Source organism: Bemisia tabaci, chromosome 10, assembly GCF_918797505.1.
Source record: "Bemisia tabaci chromosome 10, PGI_BMITA_v3".
Classification (NCBI taxonomy): Eukaryota; Metazoa; Arthropoda; class Insecta; order Hemiptera; family Aleyrodidae; genus Bemisia; species Bemisia tabaci.
In genome coordinates this window covers 254,325-272,062 of record NC_092802.1, presented here as the reverse complement: position 1 = coordinate 272,062, position 17,738 = coordinate 254,325, and the positions used below count along the sequence as shown (strand labels likewise).

Here is a 17,738-nt window from a genome sequence, read left to right as displayed (position 1 = left end):
ACCGAGTTACACTATCATGACGGAAACCTGCAAACCTTTCTAAAGCCATCCTTAAAATTTTGTTCATGAAAAATTATAATAGTCCCAAAAACCCGTAGAGATATACATTTCCCCCACAAAATCTTGCAGCTGACGCTTTTCAGCTTATGTTTTGAGGTACAAGGTGTATATTTCTTGGTTTTCACTATCGATCACTTTGATTAACTTTTGGTGGGATCAGAACCATGGAGTCTTAATGACATTCAAACGTTGCGAAGTTTCACTTTGATTTTTTTATTAAACAAAGCCGGTTCAAGATTTATTAACTTTGTTTGTGAATATTCTTCCGAAATCCTTTCGGAATTTCTTTGTGATTTGCCAAAAACTCTCCAGAATTTTAAATGCAAAACCTATTAATGACTATGACTATGATTTCGGGTGAAACTTCACAACGTTGCGATTCAATGAATTTCTTTTGGCGCTGGTCCCTTTTTTTATTTTTACGGATACAGCTTTGTTGAAAGGAGCTTTGGAAATCTGCTTTGAGCTGGTGTAGTACATGCTTTTTGAAAAAATTGGACTTCATTAAGCAGATAAGGAGCATCTTTTTCTGGCTCATTCATGGGAACATCTATCTACATATGGAAACCGATGACACATATGTTGTTTTTAAAATGAGTCGGCAGTATTGGTTCTTTATGGCAAAACGCAGTTCAATTAAAGCTCCGTTTACATACGTAAATGATGCCGATTTTGTCCTGAACGTAGATATACACTACAAAAAAAAAGGAAGTTGATTTAACTTTCTGGATGTAAAAAAAGTGTGCGAGAACTTACAAAATGTTGAATTAACTCCTACAGCAGTAATTTTAGCAATGTCAAGATGTAAAACTAACTGCCATGCCGTAGCGGGTAATTTAGCATTTTGTGAGTTCTCGCACACTTTTTTACATCCAGAATGTTAAAACAACTACACTTTTTTTCGGTGTATTGAAAAATTGCTTCCGTAGTATTTTACAATGAATCGTAAAAAATTAAATACTTGAGACAGTAGCCTTACATTTAGATGTAAAAAGACGATAGAGTTTTTTTTATTGCATTTAAAGAGGATGTTGGATTAATAAATGCTAACGTCCATTTTCCATTAGTATTTTTTTAGATTTTACTTCACGTCTTACTTTCTGAGCTAAGAAAAAATCGACTAAGCGTCTCAAAACCGTTGGTGATTTACACTCACCATGAAATGATTTTAGAAATTTTCGGAAGAAATAAGATTGAATAGTCTATTATTTGTCGGTACAGAAATAAGCCGAAAAAATTGGTTACTTTCTGCTAAATAAACTTAATTTTGCAATAGAGAAGTATTATTTCTAGCTCGTTTTGTAAACATTTGTGTCATTACTTTCTTCGTGCAGGATAGAGAATTTGCACAGAAAAATGTACCGCTGCATTTGAGAGTGCTTGATGAGCTGCGTTCGCAGTATTTTTCATGATTATTTTCTGATATGGAAAATGTAGAAAATAAATTAAAACCTGAAAAAATCTACCGTCTCTCGACGTCACTAGGCGTCATTTCTCATAAAAACAAACGTGTCTCAGTAGATTAGGTCATTTGGTTTTATTTCCTTTAAAAATTGTTCACTGGTAAAAAATCTCGTGGATCCAGAGTCCAGACTCTTAGAAAATTTGAAAAGAAAAAATACTGTCAATTCAATCGGATTTTTGCTTGAATCAAAAGTAAATCTGCTAAAATTTAGAGACTTGCCTCTCAATTCAAGCGAAAATCCGGTTGGATCAAGAGTATTTTTCTTGTCAAATATTTTGAGGGTCTCTGAAATCCAACTCTGAATCCAAGAGCCTTTTTTTCTAGAGTTCATTTTAAAAAATATTGATATTCTCATATTCATCTCACTCAGAAGTTTCACATTAAACATGAAATTTCACAAAATTTTATACACCTACGAAGTCTCCATTTTAGACAGGTGCTTTTATCTTTACGCCAGAAGTATCAGTCCTCTACTGCAAATTGCAGTTGGAATGATGGTAGTTTTATGCAAGACCAGGGAATAATGACGATAAATAATAACAAGATAGTTAAAGCCAAATAACTGTATTTTTTATGTAAAAATGAACCAATGTTACGTTTTACCTGAAGCTTTTCGATTACAGAGGATCATCCTCACCAACCATAGTCGTAGACCCTTACCAAAAATTTGTGATACTTTATATTAATTCTTTATTATTAGTTTATTTTGTTTCTATCAACCATGTACACTTCACCACAACATTGTATTTGCAATATTTGGACCGCGTTTAACAGAAAGGAACCAAGCCACATCAGCTTTTGCCAAAATTAACTGAATAATTTCATTTTTTACGAGAGAACGTTTGTGCGGATTCCTTTGAAAATTGTAAGGAATTTGCTTCGTACTATGGAGAAAATTCACTGAAATTGGCAAGAAAATCTACTCTACCGTTTTCATGTAAAAAAATAAAATTCCACAGTTAAATTTGGTAACAGCTGATGTGGCTTGGTTCCTTTCTGTTTAACGCGGTCCACTTATACCTTTGAGGATGATATTCTGGGATCAAAAAGCTTCAGGTAAAATGTAACACTGGTTCATTTCTATATGAAAAATGCAGTTATTTGGCATCTTGTTATTATTTTCCTCATTATTTTAACTGCTAACTGCAACTTGTTCAATAATGACGGTGCGTTCTGTTTGCAGCCGGAGCCAAAAAATGCGAAAATCCAGCGTGCCACCATTCTCATCCTCATCATACGCCTCCTCGGCAGCGACAGGGACGACGCCCCCCTACTCCACCCCCCGCAAGACCCCCGTGACGACCCCCCGCCGGGAGTTCATCTCCTCGACCTCCTCGGAGGCCACCTCCACGACCGAGCAGGAGGAACACACCGCACGGGTCCAGCCACAGGTACAACACGAGGAGCACGCCGTCCGCATCCAAGAGGACCCCAAACAACAACAGGTACAACACGAGGAACCGCAAGTCTCCAACGAGGCGGAGGCCCACGCTTCGGAGATACAGCACGAGGAAGTACAACACGTGCCCAAGGTGCACGAGGAGAACCAGGAGGACTACCACTACACGACGTCGGAATCGGGAGAGGAGTACAACACGAACGCCGAGCCGGAGCAGACGACCCCCGGCGTCTCCGAGGAGACGAACGAGCTGCAGATCATCCGGGATTCCTCCCGAGGGATGACGCACGATATGGGGGAGGCCTTCCCGTGGCCGTGGGCCAGAAACATCATGCTCGAGAAACCCAAGCCCAGGACCCTCTCCCCGGAGCTCGAAAAGTGAGATCCCCTTCATGATGACGCCGGCAACTAGGACCATAGAATAAATAGACAGCGTCAAAAGAAGCGATAGCCACCGCCATTCTTATGCCATCCAAGCGAAACTGAGTCAGTAAGTACTCTTTAAGTCTCCGACATGTCAACTTTCTGCAGAGGCCGAATGATAACGAATACAGACGTTTTTAGGAATTAAAGGAGATTTGTTTACACTTATTTACCTTTAACTCGAAGAATCACTGTATAGTTGCTGAAAATTTTAGATTTCTTTCCAATTTTTCTTGTAGGTTAACCTCAAATCAGGTTTCGATAAGTACCGACCCTGGGTAGAAAAATGTTGACATTGGCTCTTACGGAGCTTTCGCTTCTGTTGGCGTTGTCTATGTATTCTATGCTAGGGCACTCGGCTCGTGTTAGTGCGGTAGTGATGGAATATGTTGCGTTCAAACCAAAGAGAGGGTATGCAGTAGAGGGAAAAGCTCCGTCATCTCATCCGTGCTCCAAGGTCTCTTCCCAACCTCAGCGTGAGAAAAAAAAGGTACTTCCTAAAAAAAATGGTTCAAAAATCACGAAAAGCGCATCGGGAAAGTCTGCATGGGTTTCACTCCTAACTTAACGATCTGACTAAGAAATGAACGTCTTTATAAGCTTCCCGCTTCAAATAAGATAAAAAGGCACAGGTGAACATTTTGTAAGAGGTGGCGTTCCATCCAACCCTTGCGCACAAGGGTGCTGCGCAATATTCAACATGGCTGACGCAAACCCGCCAAAACGCAAGTGACGAGACGGGATTGTATCGATAGGCGTGATTAAATTTTCATTTTCCTTGCCTTGATAAAGACCATGGTGCTTCCTTGCGATGTATGCGTGGAAGCATCAGCCATGTTGAATATTGTGTAGCATCCTAGTGCGGCAAAGGTTGTGCGGAACGACTCCTCTTACAAAATGTTCATCTGTGCCGTGGTATCGTTTTTGAAGCGGGAAGCTTAAAAAATGCGTATTCCTTGCGCACATTGTGAAAATAGGAAGGTATTTCAGACTTTCCTGATGCACTCAAAGTGATTTTTCAGCCACATTCCTTACGAAGCACTTCTTATTTGTGGGCTAGCCGAAGTTTGCAATAGGCTCATTCCGAGTTCGTGCGCTAATAATGGTGTCGAGCTAAGTAAAAACGCAGTATTAATGCTTGAATGTTCTTCTGGCGTTTTTCCTTCGTAACTCACGAGAGACTGTGAGCATGGGTTATGTGATGGAATTTTTTCCAGTGAGGACTTAGAGGTCTTCGCATTTCATTTATCATGTCTCAAATTTTGGAAAAAAAATATTCAAAACGTTCGGCAAAAAGAGGCCCAAAATCAATTTTCTCTTGGAATTTTTTTAAATGATAACAAAAGAGGGTTTATTTTCCTAATGGTTGTGTTTGTATCTGTTGTGCTTCAACTGCCTTAGAGTTATAGTCTATAATCTATATCCATGACAAAAATGCATTTGGATGCAAGTGCAGTACATGATGAATGGAACTTTTGATTGTCCCCCCATTCGAGATAATTTCTCCTAAAATGAATAATGATTAAGAAACAGAAGAGAGATGAAGACGAAATCAAAGCTACATCCCTTCGAATCCTGACATAATGACGCTGAAAACATTGTATTTGTGTGACTGATGTGGTCAGTGCCTCCTTCTGGGTAGGGTGAGAGGCTGTGTAAACCTGTCGCTTGAAAAACTGTAAATTAGCCTTTCTTTTACTTTATTTTCTACTTTCAATTTGATGTAAATATCTAGATTCAGAATCACCTTTAGAATGAGATCGTAGTGCTTAGGATGGTAGAATTTGGATTCTACAAGAATAATAACAAGGCGTTACAGAAGCATCAAAACTCCGGAGATTTCAAACCTACATCTGGTATGAGATCTTCACAATTGATGTAAACATCTCAAAATTAAGTTCCGATCGAAATCAAATCAATCCAGTTAATATTCATACTAAATAATTGGATAAGTTGCAACAACACAAACTAGCGATTAAAGTGCCTTCGAGTCATTATGATGTGAGTGCATGGAAAAGCTCTTGAGAATAATCATTATTAAGAGCTTGCTTTTGACATAATCGAGATGAAAATACTTCAAGAGGACTTGGATCATTCATTACTACAAAACTTTCACAATTTCTGAAAAGAGGCTATGAGATGAAAATATTAGATCGCCAACCTCAGGAAAGCGACTTTACATTTGATTTCACTCATGGCTTCCCAACCTCATTGTCACATTTATGTATTACTTTTGACGATTCAGCTACAATCCAAATGCAATCATCCTAAAAGACACTTTCTCTAAAATGACGCAAACGCAGCATTGTCGAAAGATACTTCAGAAATTATGAAATCAGCTTTATTAAAAAAAATAGCGGAGATAACGAGAGAAACCATTATTTAGTTGAAAATTAAGAATACACATGAGTTTTTTTTTTTTTTTTTTTTTTTCTCCGAAAAAGAGCCAATTTTGAGGCACGAATTTCAGCGTAAGAATGAGGGATGAGATACTTGGCTTGGGATGATGGCAATCCTTTTCTCGTTACCTTCGCTGTTGGAGTACAAAACTATGAGAGGCACACGTTAAATTACGACTATTTCATTCAAGTTTTGAACTTTGAAATTCAGATTGAGACCCAAGCGAAATACTTCCGTAGAATAAAGTTTAAAAGAAATCAAATAAATTGATGGTACTCCATTTGAGTTCAAATTAAGGGATGAAAATTCCTCAATTCTCTCAGGTGCGTCAAGGAATTTTTGATACGAAATTGAAATTTTCCGATTTCGAAGATAAAAAATATATAAGAACGAGTTAAAGGCCGGATTTGGTCAATTAGCGCGGTCAATTCATCATAATGGAGCTTCGTCGTCATTGATGGAATTTTAGCTCAAACATGCAAAAATGCCGTATTTCCACCAAAAAAAATAAAAATAAAATAAAAAAAAAAAATGAAATTTTAGAACTAGTTAATGAACACCTGAAATCAACTGTAAATTATTGTTGTATCAAAAGCTCCTTGTCAACCTTGATGGGAAGCTGCAATGATCTGACTAACGATTTAATGTTGCAGCACATTTTCTACTTTTTACGAAAATTATTTCATGTAACTAAAATTGAGGTGCGATTGGTGCTCAGTTCAAATATTGTCTGTTGAGTTAAACAAATCATTTGCATATCGAACCTGTTGAGAGATTCAACGCAAGAAGACTGATTTTATGAAGACTCTTCTAATTTAAAATAAAATGAAAAAGAAAATATCGTTACCAATTTTATAATGACTTGGACAAAAATTATCTGGATGATAAGTGATTTACAAATTTAAGTGCAATCAACAGTATGTCATTTAAGTGAGTTAGAATTAATTATTTTTTATCAAGTGTATTAGTAATAATGATAGTTCATTTTAACTTTCTGAAAGGTTCCCTTCTTGATGAGTTAGTTGGTAAGGGTATTATTGAAGAGACCAAGGAAAAATTTATACCAGCTGTGTTTCTTTACTTTTTATAATAAAAAGGAGGGAAAAACTAATAGCGCTGGTAAGCAGGTTAAATTCATTGACAGATCCCTGAATATATAGTTTCAACGAGAATTACAGCAAAATTGCAACTAATACTTATGAAACGGAAAATCAAGCAATAAAAACTCACATCAACAGGCAAAATTTGAAAAATGGCAGTTTTCTGTAAGTATCCGAAGAGAAAAAAGGTAACCTCCGTAAAGTAGGGCAATGAAAAAGTACGAAATAAAAATACACAGGTGTATCACAGATAAATTTATTTTTTCTTATTCTAGATTATAAGGTAATAGACACAGGTCTGTGGCTTTATTTTTTCGCACCACGTCAGAGATTACCTAAAAAAATATTTCACAGAATTAGAGCTTGACGGCTCCAAAGGGTACTTATAGAACTCTGACCAAACGAGCATCGGTCTACAGTGTTTAAATGTAGACATTTTTTAGACTTGTAAATACCTTCCAATCAATCTACACTCGTGGTTCAGCTGTTATACAGCGCTAGTTTTAGGATACTGTAATATTAGAATTATGGTTAAAATGTGTACTTAGGAGTATCTTTAATTTATTCACTTTTCAATGCAAATAAACTTTAAGTTTTGTAAAAAATGAAAGAAATAGAACTTATTTTTAAAAATATGAGTTGGTCGCTTAAATTACTACAGAGTTAAATAACTTATTTCGGAGCCGGATTTTAGCAGCGTGACGTGGTGGATTTTTTCGGAACTACAGCTGAAGATTCACCTTAAAGGGACTGAGGGCGATTTTAACAGCTCACAGTGAGACGCAACAAACTCAAACTCTGCGACTGCTTATGACTTGACATTGTGGTAAAAACACTTCCTTAACGCATAAGCATAGGAGCACTTGAAAATCGGCGTGTAATTGAAACTGGCCATACATTTATTGACAATACACGATGACAAATCTAATTGCGCAGCTCGGCAAAAAATGATGAAATCTGATATTGGAATCCATTTTACGATGAGCAACCGCTAGTTCTAGCTCATCCATGAGATAATCTATCTTGAACAGCGCTCTAAAATGGCACATGGTGCTTCTTCTAAAATGATCCAGAAAAAGAAATTGCTCATTACAATCTGAAGATCGATGATTCTTTCGACAGTAAAACCATAATGCGCCGATATGTCGATATCAATGAAGATTTCGCCTCAACACAATAGTTATTGAGTCGTCAGATAAATTTTTCGGTTTCTGATGATTCAATGTGTATTATTTGAAAGGAAAAAATTACCATTTGAAACGTTTTACATGTATGTGACCTTGCCTACATTAAAACAGGTAAAATTTTAAAATGGACCACTGGGCAGGTTAAGAATTAAAGCGTTACTAGCAAATTATGTTTTCTCATCCAAATTCCACACAAAATTCGTTGAACATCCTCATGATATGCAAGATCATTTCATAAATGATAACCCCATATTCACATTTTGCATTAGATTCGGTTCATTCAAACTTCCCGTTTGCGAAAAAACTAAAATAAAAGTAAATAAAAACAAGCAGTGAACTCCAACACAATGTGTTGATAAGGCGCGTCATTAACCCACACATATCAACCCCTTTAGTTTTCATTTACAGAGATTTCAAAGTAGGCAAGTAGCATAACAAGAGAATTCATACGATCCAACTCTTCGACGACGCACTTTGACGAGACCGTGTATTGTGAATGTAGAAAGCCATTCGAACGAGTTTAAGTTTTTTGATCTGCCCCCAGCAATATCTTATCAGATTCTTAAAGAAAAGTGCTGCGGAATAATTTAAGCGAAGAAAGGAAAAATTCTGTCGAACTCCTGAAAGATACAGTCGATTTAAAGGTATTTTTGGGGCTAAAATATCCAAATCACCGGTACCTATTATAAATCCCGATATATTATTGAAAAGAAATTGACTCGATATAAATGTAATTGCATTAAATATGTCTTGATTTTGTTATTTTAAACGTATTTCCATGCAAAGAAGTTCAACCATGTCCATGCTTTATTCATTCATGAATTGAAAGTAAGCAATCTACATCCCGAAAATCTACCGATTTGCCGTAAAAAATTGCAGAAACTTGATATACCAGGTCGATGCACTCACTCGTTGAATTTACCAACCAATTTCGTGGGTGCAAATATATAAAAATCAATATGCTATAGTCATTTTGGGTGCATTTATTTTTCATGAAACAATAATAATTTCAATCCCGAAAAACCATCAATTTTCCGTATAAAATGGAAAAAATCGAGATGTGTCGACTCCCTGACGTGAAAATTAGATTCTACGTGTAAAAATACTTACAAATGGATATGCTGAACAGAAACCATGTGTGGACACAGTTAGGATACATAGCCCCAGAATACTTTTAAAGCGCCTTTACTTTCCAGAATCTTGACGGAATTTTTTCTTGGCTTAAACGACTCAAGAGACACTGTAGTTCAAAAATATAAAGAATTTTCGATTTTGACACAAAAAAAAAATGTTCGTTCAGGCACACCATTTATTGTATGGTGTATTGCGCTGGTATTCAATCCTTGCCTTCAGATCAAAATTCTTACAAGGAAGCCCCTTGCAAGAGGCGAATTTTTTGTAATTTCTCCCAATTTTTTCTCCGTTATATAGTTGAATTGCTTGCCAAATTCTGAGGTCAATTATATTTAATTGTAATTTATACATTTCTTTTTTCCCCTTCATTTTATTTTTTGTTTGGAGAAGTTTCGTCGATTTCTTCGGATTTCGAATACTGTAACTTCTCTTCTATTCGGCCGATTTTTATGAATGAGACCTCTTTCAATTCGTCTTTGAACGGAGAGTAAGGAAAAAATTGCTAAGCATTCGCGAAACAATTTTTTCGAAAATTTGATGGATCCCAGCGTGACGGTGAAATGGGTAATCGAGTGAAAGTAATTAGGTCTGACTGTGACGAGGACCGCGAGGGTCGCCTTTTGTTCTTCAGCTGGGAAGCGACGCGGCGAACCGAGCCAGGACCGGGACACTACCTGGGTTTTGTGCCTGCTTGTGCACTGTTTTGGCCTGATAGGGGAGTGAATTTCTGTATGGGCCACGGTTAGCACATGGTCTAATGAGTCTCGAGGCTCATCACAGATTGCACTTACCACTATCCTGCTGGCCCCGGCTATCAGAGCAAGGGCTACCAAATTTTGAAAATCATAACAGGATTGTGGAGATCTGTCAAAGCAACGTTTTAAACAAAACGAAGAAGTGAAATTCTCATTCAACGAGTGCCAACCTGATCAGCCATCCTCGAATCAGTTCGCTTGATTCTGCTTATATATGCATATTTTAAATCAGCGCGCCCCATTCTAAGGTTTTTTTAAAAAAAACCAAGAAACGTAGACTCTTGGTATTCATTACACATAAACTAGCGAGCCCCAGAATGAGAAACAAATTTTAATCATTATTATTGACGGATTAGTAAACTTTTTACACGCTTTGGAAAATCTCAAAAGTTCGCGCCAGTCACTTTTCGGTAAGGCACTAGGGGACTCGGTTATTGTATCGAGTGGGGGGGTCGAAACGATCGCAAAGGCGGTATACTACGTATACGCGCCAATAAAATCAGCCATCGAAAACCAACTTATCTTCTTCCAAAGTTTTAATGTTGGATTTTACAAAAATTCCTCACCTCTACTGATGAACGGTATTTATTATTTTTTCAAGAGATGTTTAGCACATAAAAGAAACATATTTTATAGTAAAGAACACTGCCATTATTCTAAGGGACAGGTAGGATTACAAGTAGACCTAAGCTTTTTCAAGCGGGAAATTCAAATTGATGAACACAGAGAACGCTGATTTTTCATTTTTCAAGGTAAATTTTGAGTTTCATCACATTTCCACAGTGAGCTGAGTATTGAAATTGATAGATAAAGCGATCGATAAAGGAGACAAAGAGAAAACAAAGCGATTCTATTAGTGGGAGCGGGTGGTTGCAATGGTCAAAGGAGTAAAGTGATGGACTAATTTGACGGCAACCCACGAAAGACCCTTTATTTTAGTTTAGGAGGTCCATCGTTTTCCCCCTTAGTCTACGATTTCCAGCTTTTTCAAACAATATTATTGCTCCATTTTCCCTTTGCCCTTTTTTGCCTATAGTCTTGTCTATAGATTTCAAGGTTAATGATATTCTTACAGTGCACTATATAATGCTACGGGTTAATAAGTTCGCAGCGTCGTACGTGAAATTTTGAGGCTAAATCATGGGAATGTCACATCACCATTAAGCTAGCTGTTGTCTAACAGTATTTTGCACATGCACAACAACTACTATAAACTCACGTAAAACGACGAAATAAGACCAGGAACTCACCTGAAACAATAAAAAAATTGAATGATTATAAAACAGGAAAAACCGAGAGGCATGGGCACACAACCACAACAAAAACATTAAAACGCACATAAAAAGGGGAAACAATTAAAAAAATTAAAAAGCCTCTGTGATAATCTGACTTTTTGTTATCGCGAAATAGGGTCGAGGTATTTTGGTTTTTATAATTTTTTATTTATTTTTGTTTCCTGAACGAGGATTGGGTTGAACAACCCCTAAAAGTCCCAGGTTTCATGTTTCGCTATTTGTCTAGCTTTGGTTGCCCTTTCCTGTGGTTTCCAGTTTAGGTACGATGTTAAGATGGATCAATGTAGATTTCAAAATTGCTTTAAAATCTAAAGTGAATTGGGGTGAAAATATTTTGGAAATCACTCACAGCAAAGATAATTTGAGACGACAAGGAGATCACTGGAAGCGTAAAATCTTCTCATCCCGAAGGCGCCATATAGAGAGAATATCCATTTCAACAGTATGAATTAAGACTTCAAACGGATGTATTTATGACAAAAAATAACCTAACTGTATTACACGTTGCCTGATTTCCTCTCGTTGTTTTAGTTTTTGCGGTTAAACACTAAACAACATTACACCTTGAAATTTTGTAACTTTCACCTGGGTCAAAAAAATATATCAACACAATTTTGGGTAAAAAATTGCTCAGATTTTGTATAAAAACAAAGCAAGGGGAACGTTACACTATGTCTCAAGGTGAAAAACTCGTATGAGTCTTCGAAGGTTTCCAATCCGCCGTGGATAAAATATGAACTTTCAGGGAAATCTGAGAATACTTTTCCTCCAATTTTTCAGAGAATAGTATTTGCGATCAGATCTAAATCATCTGAATATTTCAAGAGAAAATATTCATAACACTCCTCAAAAATAGGCATTTAATTGGAGGAAATGAGGAAACTGTGGACTGTTCATACGGCGCACCGTAGATCGAATCAATAAAAGAGGTTGGACAAAATTTGGAAACTTTAAACGCTTATAACTCCGTTTATACAAAACTTTGAGGTTCTAAAAGTGGTTCCAATGGTTTCCTCGTGAAAGTTTCTTTCAAAAGCACCCCTTGAAATTTAAAATGAGACGGAATAGACATCAAAATTTGCAGTTTTAGTCAAAAATTGCATGTTCGATCTCTTTAATCGACTCGATCCACCGTGCGGCGTTTTTTCTTAGCACGGCAGATGATGCAGTTAGTCTGATTCTGGTCGATGACGTCGAAAAATCCTGACAAAATCACTCAAAAAATGTAACTTAGAAACTAGGTTTTTGATTGAAATCACTCAGGTCTTTTAGTACAAAAACCAAAATTTCACGAGGTGAGTTAAAAGCTATTTTGCTGGGACGCGTCGCAGTTTCACCGTCACATTCCCCGGAACTCTTGAAGTCAGATTACGCTTCTTAATTTCGACTTGCATCACTTATTACCGATCTCAAAACGGACTGTGAATACGCAGAGAAGTGATTCATGCCATCGTACGATCGAGTAGTGTAAAAACATACAAATGTTGTGTCATCCACTCATGTTACATCGAAGATTTTTTCTTCCGTGACATACCGATAAGTCCTACCTTAGTGCAATTATGGTGCCTGATTTCCTCTAATGCTTTATTTTCCTGCCAAAAAACTGCTCAACTTCAGACTTGAAATTTTGGGATGTAAAAGATGAAATCTATACAGTATTATCCTAAGGAAAAAAGCTGTTTAAAGAGCGGCTACAAGTACGATCCCCTTAAATAATTTATTTTCATTCTAAAGAAAAACACTTAGTTTCGAGAAAATTTCACAAAAAAAAAAAAAAATTCATAAATTTGCCGGCAAGACATATTTTTTCTTGAATTAAGTATGATGCTGCTTAATTTAAGCTACTTTTTTGCTTAAACAAGCAATTTGTTCTTGCTCCCAGAGAAATTCAGCTTATTTCAAGACAATAAATTCAAGAATCGTAATGCTTTTTTGCAGCGTATTCTCAAATCGCACCACAAGAGGTAATAAAAAAAAATGTTCCATTAATGGGGGTCTTCCTGTAAAAAAAAGATGTTAAAAGAAAGAATCTGTATACAACTTATAAAACGATATCTGATGACTTATTAAAAAACGAACAGATTTGATTTCGACAAGATGTACATCAAACCGTACTAAAGAAAGGGGATTTTAAGTGACACCTCACGCTGCACTTTCGAGAAAGTTCCAAAGTGAATTTTGCAAAACGGCAAGTCTGGCCACCGAGAGGCTTCTTATCGTATGATAAGAAACCTTTTGACAGAAATCATACGATATTACATTCGCAAGAAATGTCGTGGATCGATTAGATCTATTTCTGATGCGTTCGCGTGAATCAGAGCACTCAAGGCTTTGTGATTCCAAATGATTCCGGAAGCATCTTTACAAAAAAGCACTCTTAAAGTGCTGGACTTTCAATTTTCTGAAGGGTTCTGGGAAATAATTAACTACCACTCTTAACAAACTAATTGTGAAAAAGTGATGCTGATTTCAGTATAAAGTCACTGAAACTTTCACGGTACAGTCACTTGGGTTTTACAGTAGCATCTGTGCGATACACTAAGACTACGAGACTCTTACCTCAAACAAGCCTACCAACCCGCAAATCAAAGGTAAGTTACTTAACTTCACTTCCAAGTCTGACTTTTTGTTCCCCGTAGATTATACAGAATCGCATCCAAGATTTTCTGCGGCCCGAAGCATTCTTGAATAAACGGAATTTAAATGAGAATCACTGATTCCTTAAGTGATTCATGTTTTCTGTGCGGCTCCTTATGGTGGTAACACGCTAATAGTCATTCGAAAAATATAGAGGATAAATGCTCATGACTTAAAGACATGAGCCCTGAGACCCATAAGAATATATGCATAACAGGGCTCACGTCATTATGCACACGGTTCCGTTTGACAGAAATATGTCCAATTAGGAACTACAATTCGTGGCTCATTCGTAAAAACACTTGTGTCTGAGTGTCTACTAAAACAGGCTGCCCAAAAATCAGTACTTCAACAGTACTTTTTCAGTGCATTCTCAAAAAATTTAGTGCCTCCTCAACAGAAAAATTCAGTACTTTTCCAGTACCTCCATTTGACGAAATTTGAAAAATTTCGAAAATTTGAAATTGTCGCTCGCATTGCGACAAAAATGACGTAGACACATTGATGGTCATTGGTGGCTTGAAGATTAACTGACTGCATAATCGTGATCTTGCAGGCAATTACTACTCTAAGAACACCGGAAAAAAAAGGAAATTGCTTTAGCATCCTGGATGTTAAAAAAAGTGTGCGAGAACTTATAAAATGCTAAATTAACCGCTACAGCAGTTACTTTAGCAATGCCAAGATGTAAAACTAACTGATGTGAGGGGTAATTCAGCATTTTATAAGTTTTCGCACACTTCTTTTACATCTAGAATGTTAAATCAACTTCACTTTTTTTTCGGTGTACTGTCCAGGCTTTGTTGAAAAACATGTGTTGGATGAAGGAAGACCTTCTTGCGGCATTTCTGTACTTTTTCAGTACTCTCCGACCGCCCATAAAAAATTTTTGGTACTAAAAAAAGTACTATATCCGGATTTTCCGAACTAGCAGATACCCTGTAATGTACAAAGAAAATTTATAGTGCATACGTTGTTTCGAAACTAAGCTAGAATTCGGCAGAATATATTTTCCGCACAAAGTACATTTGTGATAATTTTTCCGATTATCGTTGCCGCACAAAATCAGTTTCGCACAAATCAGATCTCAAACATCTAGCAACATCGCACACAGCTGAGCAGGACAACCATACTCCCTCGTACTCGGTAGCTTGGGGCTAAATAGCTCAAAATAATTTTTTCAATCTTTGTTCACTTATTTTTCTTAAATATGCCTCATATTTCCTCGACGTTGCCACATACTACAGAAAATTATTTGTGTGAAAATGATTTTGTGCGGCAACAATAATCGGAAAAATTACCACAAATGTACTTGGTGCGGAAAAAATAAAGTCAGCCTAGAGTTCGCAATTGCTAATTGGAAAATGTAGTTGAAATATGACCCCCTTTTCAGATGATGCTAAAAGCTGTGCTTCTGGCCGTGCTGGCAACTTTGGTGACTGACGCCAGCGCAAGGGTTCCCCACCCCAAAGTGAAGGACTACGATGAGTTGGACCTGCCTATCTTCAACTACACTCTCGACAACGGTGTCTTGGAAGATGTCCTTAACGTCTCAGTCACCTACGCTGTCTCCGACGGGTACTTCTACCCCACACTCGGGGAACTAGAAGAAGTGACCGGCGACAACTGGTACAACCTCACCATCCCCATGCAGTACCCCAACTCCTTCGTCGTTCTCCTGAGCCAATACGGATTAGGTAAGTTGCTTCATGGGGGCTCTACAGCACTTAATCTAGCCTCTACAGGGTGTCTACCAGTTATAAAAAAAACAAAATTGGGGACTTTCGGGGACTTTCAAGGGTGTTTTTTCAAGAAAATCGGGGACTTTTTTCCCCGAAATAACAAGAGAAAGGGAGCTAGTTAGAGCGTTAAAAGGTGTATTTTTTACGACTAATTTCATAAGTCATGTTGAACGGATGAAAAAATACGAAAAACCAAGCAACAATTCAGTTTTTTGTTCCTGATTACATCGCGTTGCCGCAGCTGGCAAGAAAATTTCAAAATACCGGTGTTTAGGACGATTTTTATCATTTTTTGGGGACCTGAACGAGAAAATTGGGGACATTCGGGAATATTGGGGACACCCTTCCAAAATCGGGGACATTCGGGACTTTTGGGGACCGGTAGACATTCTGCTCTAGCGAGACTTCGGTGTAGATTGAGTTTAACGGAAAAAGGATATAAGTTTTTTTTCTTTTTTTTGGGGGGGGGGGAGGGGGTACACCAAAGGTCTCAGGTCGTAGATTTATTTTATTATTTCTATTCATACAGAAAAGTTTTCGTTTAAATAACTGATAAAAGATAAAAAGATGATAACTGATGAAGATAAAAAAAACTGTTGTATTGCACCGGTTTGATGCTACATGATTGGTTTTTTGACCCAACAGTCAAAGCTGGCGAGAACGTGACTCAAGACGGGTTCATATACGCGGAGGCCGGGGACAGCAAATTCGCCCTCAAGTTGAACGTGAGCGTGAGCAGCGACGGCGACGACGACGTGGTGGTCGACTACTTCGCCGCGGAGGTGGCCGCCGAGGAGATCGTCCTTAAACTCGTCGAGAACCCGGTCGAGGAAGAGGATCCCCTGGACCAGAACCAAGCCGCCAAGGAAGGCTTCCTCAAGAAACTCACCGAGGTCTACAGCAACGCCATCGTCCCCTACCTCAACCAGCCCGTCCAGACCGAGGAAGAAGGATCCGTCAGCCTCGCCAAAGTCAGACGCCATCTCAAGCGCGGACCCCTCAAGCACCTCAAACTCCCGAAATCCCTCAGATTCTAGACGCACACGCTCTCGCCTGTTCTTTAAAGTTTCATTCAACGATTTGGGATTGAAGGGAAAACTGTAGCCGTAAAATGAATCGAATTCAATAAAACACAAAAGTTATGCAAACGCAATACGTCTTCTTTTCTTGATTTTAACAGCTCAGCCGCCCAAGTAGCACAGTGCAACGTAAATATTGAACTTTACTTGCAATCTGATTCCAACAAAGTTTTTTTTACCAATAAATTTAAATATTTTTACATCATTTAGCCGATTCATGCCAATTTCAAACAATCAAAAAAATGATTTCCATGTGTTGGAAAGAGAAGCAATATGCAATGCAATGAAAAATTGCAACTTATTTTAATTATATTGCAATAAGGTTCAATAAATGGAACCCCTTCAAATAGAAGCTAGGCAACATATACCACACTCAGTGGAATTGAGATAATTTTACTACGTAATTGCTACATATTGCAATCTGTGCTACTTGGGCGATCGGGATGATGCTGCATACAATTTTGGACCTGCTTTTTTTAGGGTTCTACTAAATCATATTTAAAAATCTATAGCGTGATAGAAAGCTGACAGAAGTGGCTTCTCGCAACATTTATTACAGATTTTCTTTATCTACTTTAGTTCAGGAGATAGTGTATGGGTAAAATTACTTCCTGCACGGAGAAAAAAAAACTTCATGCATGGGACCCGAAGTTGAGGTCATATGGATCTCTGCATTTTTCGGATCACACATCTAAAAACCTGAGGTCCAACTGCCGAAGTTCGAGTCAGACTTCTGACGTACTTCGGTATATACCGAAGGGTTCAGGTCACACATCTGAAGTACTCCGGTACATACCGAGAGCTTCAGATGTCTGACCCGAACTTCGGCAGTTGAGCCTCAAGTTTTCGGATGCGTGATCCGAAAACTTTAGAGATCCATATGACCTCAACTTCGGGTCCCATGCACGAAGTTTTTTTCTCCGTGTGGACGACCCTCGTACAATGGCACGTTTCCTTCGATTTCAAAACTAATTTTAAAGATTGCCCGGGAAAAAAACGTAAATTTCGGGAGTAAATAGAATTTTTCGGATTTTCATCCGAGAGGGTGAAGTGGGACCGCAC

General features: G+C 37.8%; 3 protein-coding genes and 1 long non-coding RNA gene across 9 annotated transcripts in view; 2 read left to right on the top strand and 2 right to left on the bottom strand.

Annotated features, from left to right (window-relative positions):
* The window catches only part of LOC109038300 (uncharacterized), a 57,375-nt gene extending 49,895 nt beyond the window's left edge, over positions 1-7,480 (top strand). Inside the window, exon 5 of the mRNA XM_019053324.2 lies at positions 2,709-7,480. Within this exon, the coding sequence (XP_018908869.2) occupies positions 2,709-3,306 (598 nt within the window). The 3' untranslated portion in view covers positions 3,307-7,480. The remainder of the gene's footprint in view (positions 1-2,708) is intronic.
* The window catches only part of LOC109038298 (cytosolic carboxypeptidase 1), a gene marked incomplete at its 3' end in the record, with an annotated part of 338,352 nt that overhangs the window by 174,255 nt on the left and 146,359 nt on the right, over positions 1-17,738 (bottom strand).
* LOC109038307 (uncharacterized) lies at positions 10,724-13,432 on the bottom strand. Its single transcript, XR_002009569.2, has 2 exons — positions 11,568-13,432; positions 10,724-11,173 (listed from the first exon to the last, which is right to left on the bottom strand). It is a non-coding gene; the product is annotated as an uncharacterized lncRNA (long non-coding RNA).
* Positions 13,586-16,750, top strand: LOC109038305 (uncharacterized). The gene is made up of 3 exons (XM_019053328.2): positions 13,586-13,809; positions 15,249-15,552; positions 16,243-16,750. Exons 2-3 carry the CDS (start codon positions 15,249-15,251, stop codon positions 16,632-16,634), a joined length of 696 nt encoding a protein of 231 aa, XP_018908873.2. The 5' UTR covers positions 13,586-13,809; the 3' UTR covers positions 16,635-16,750.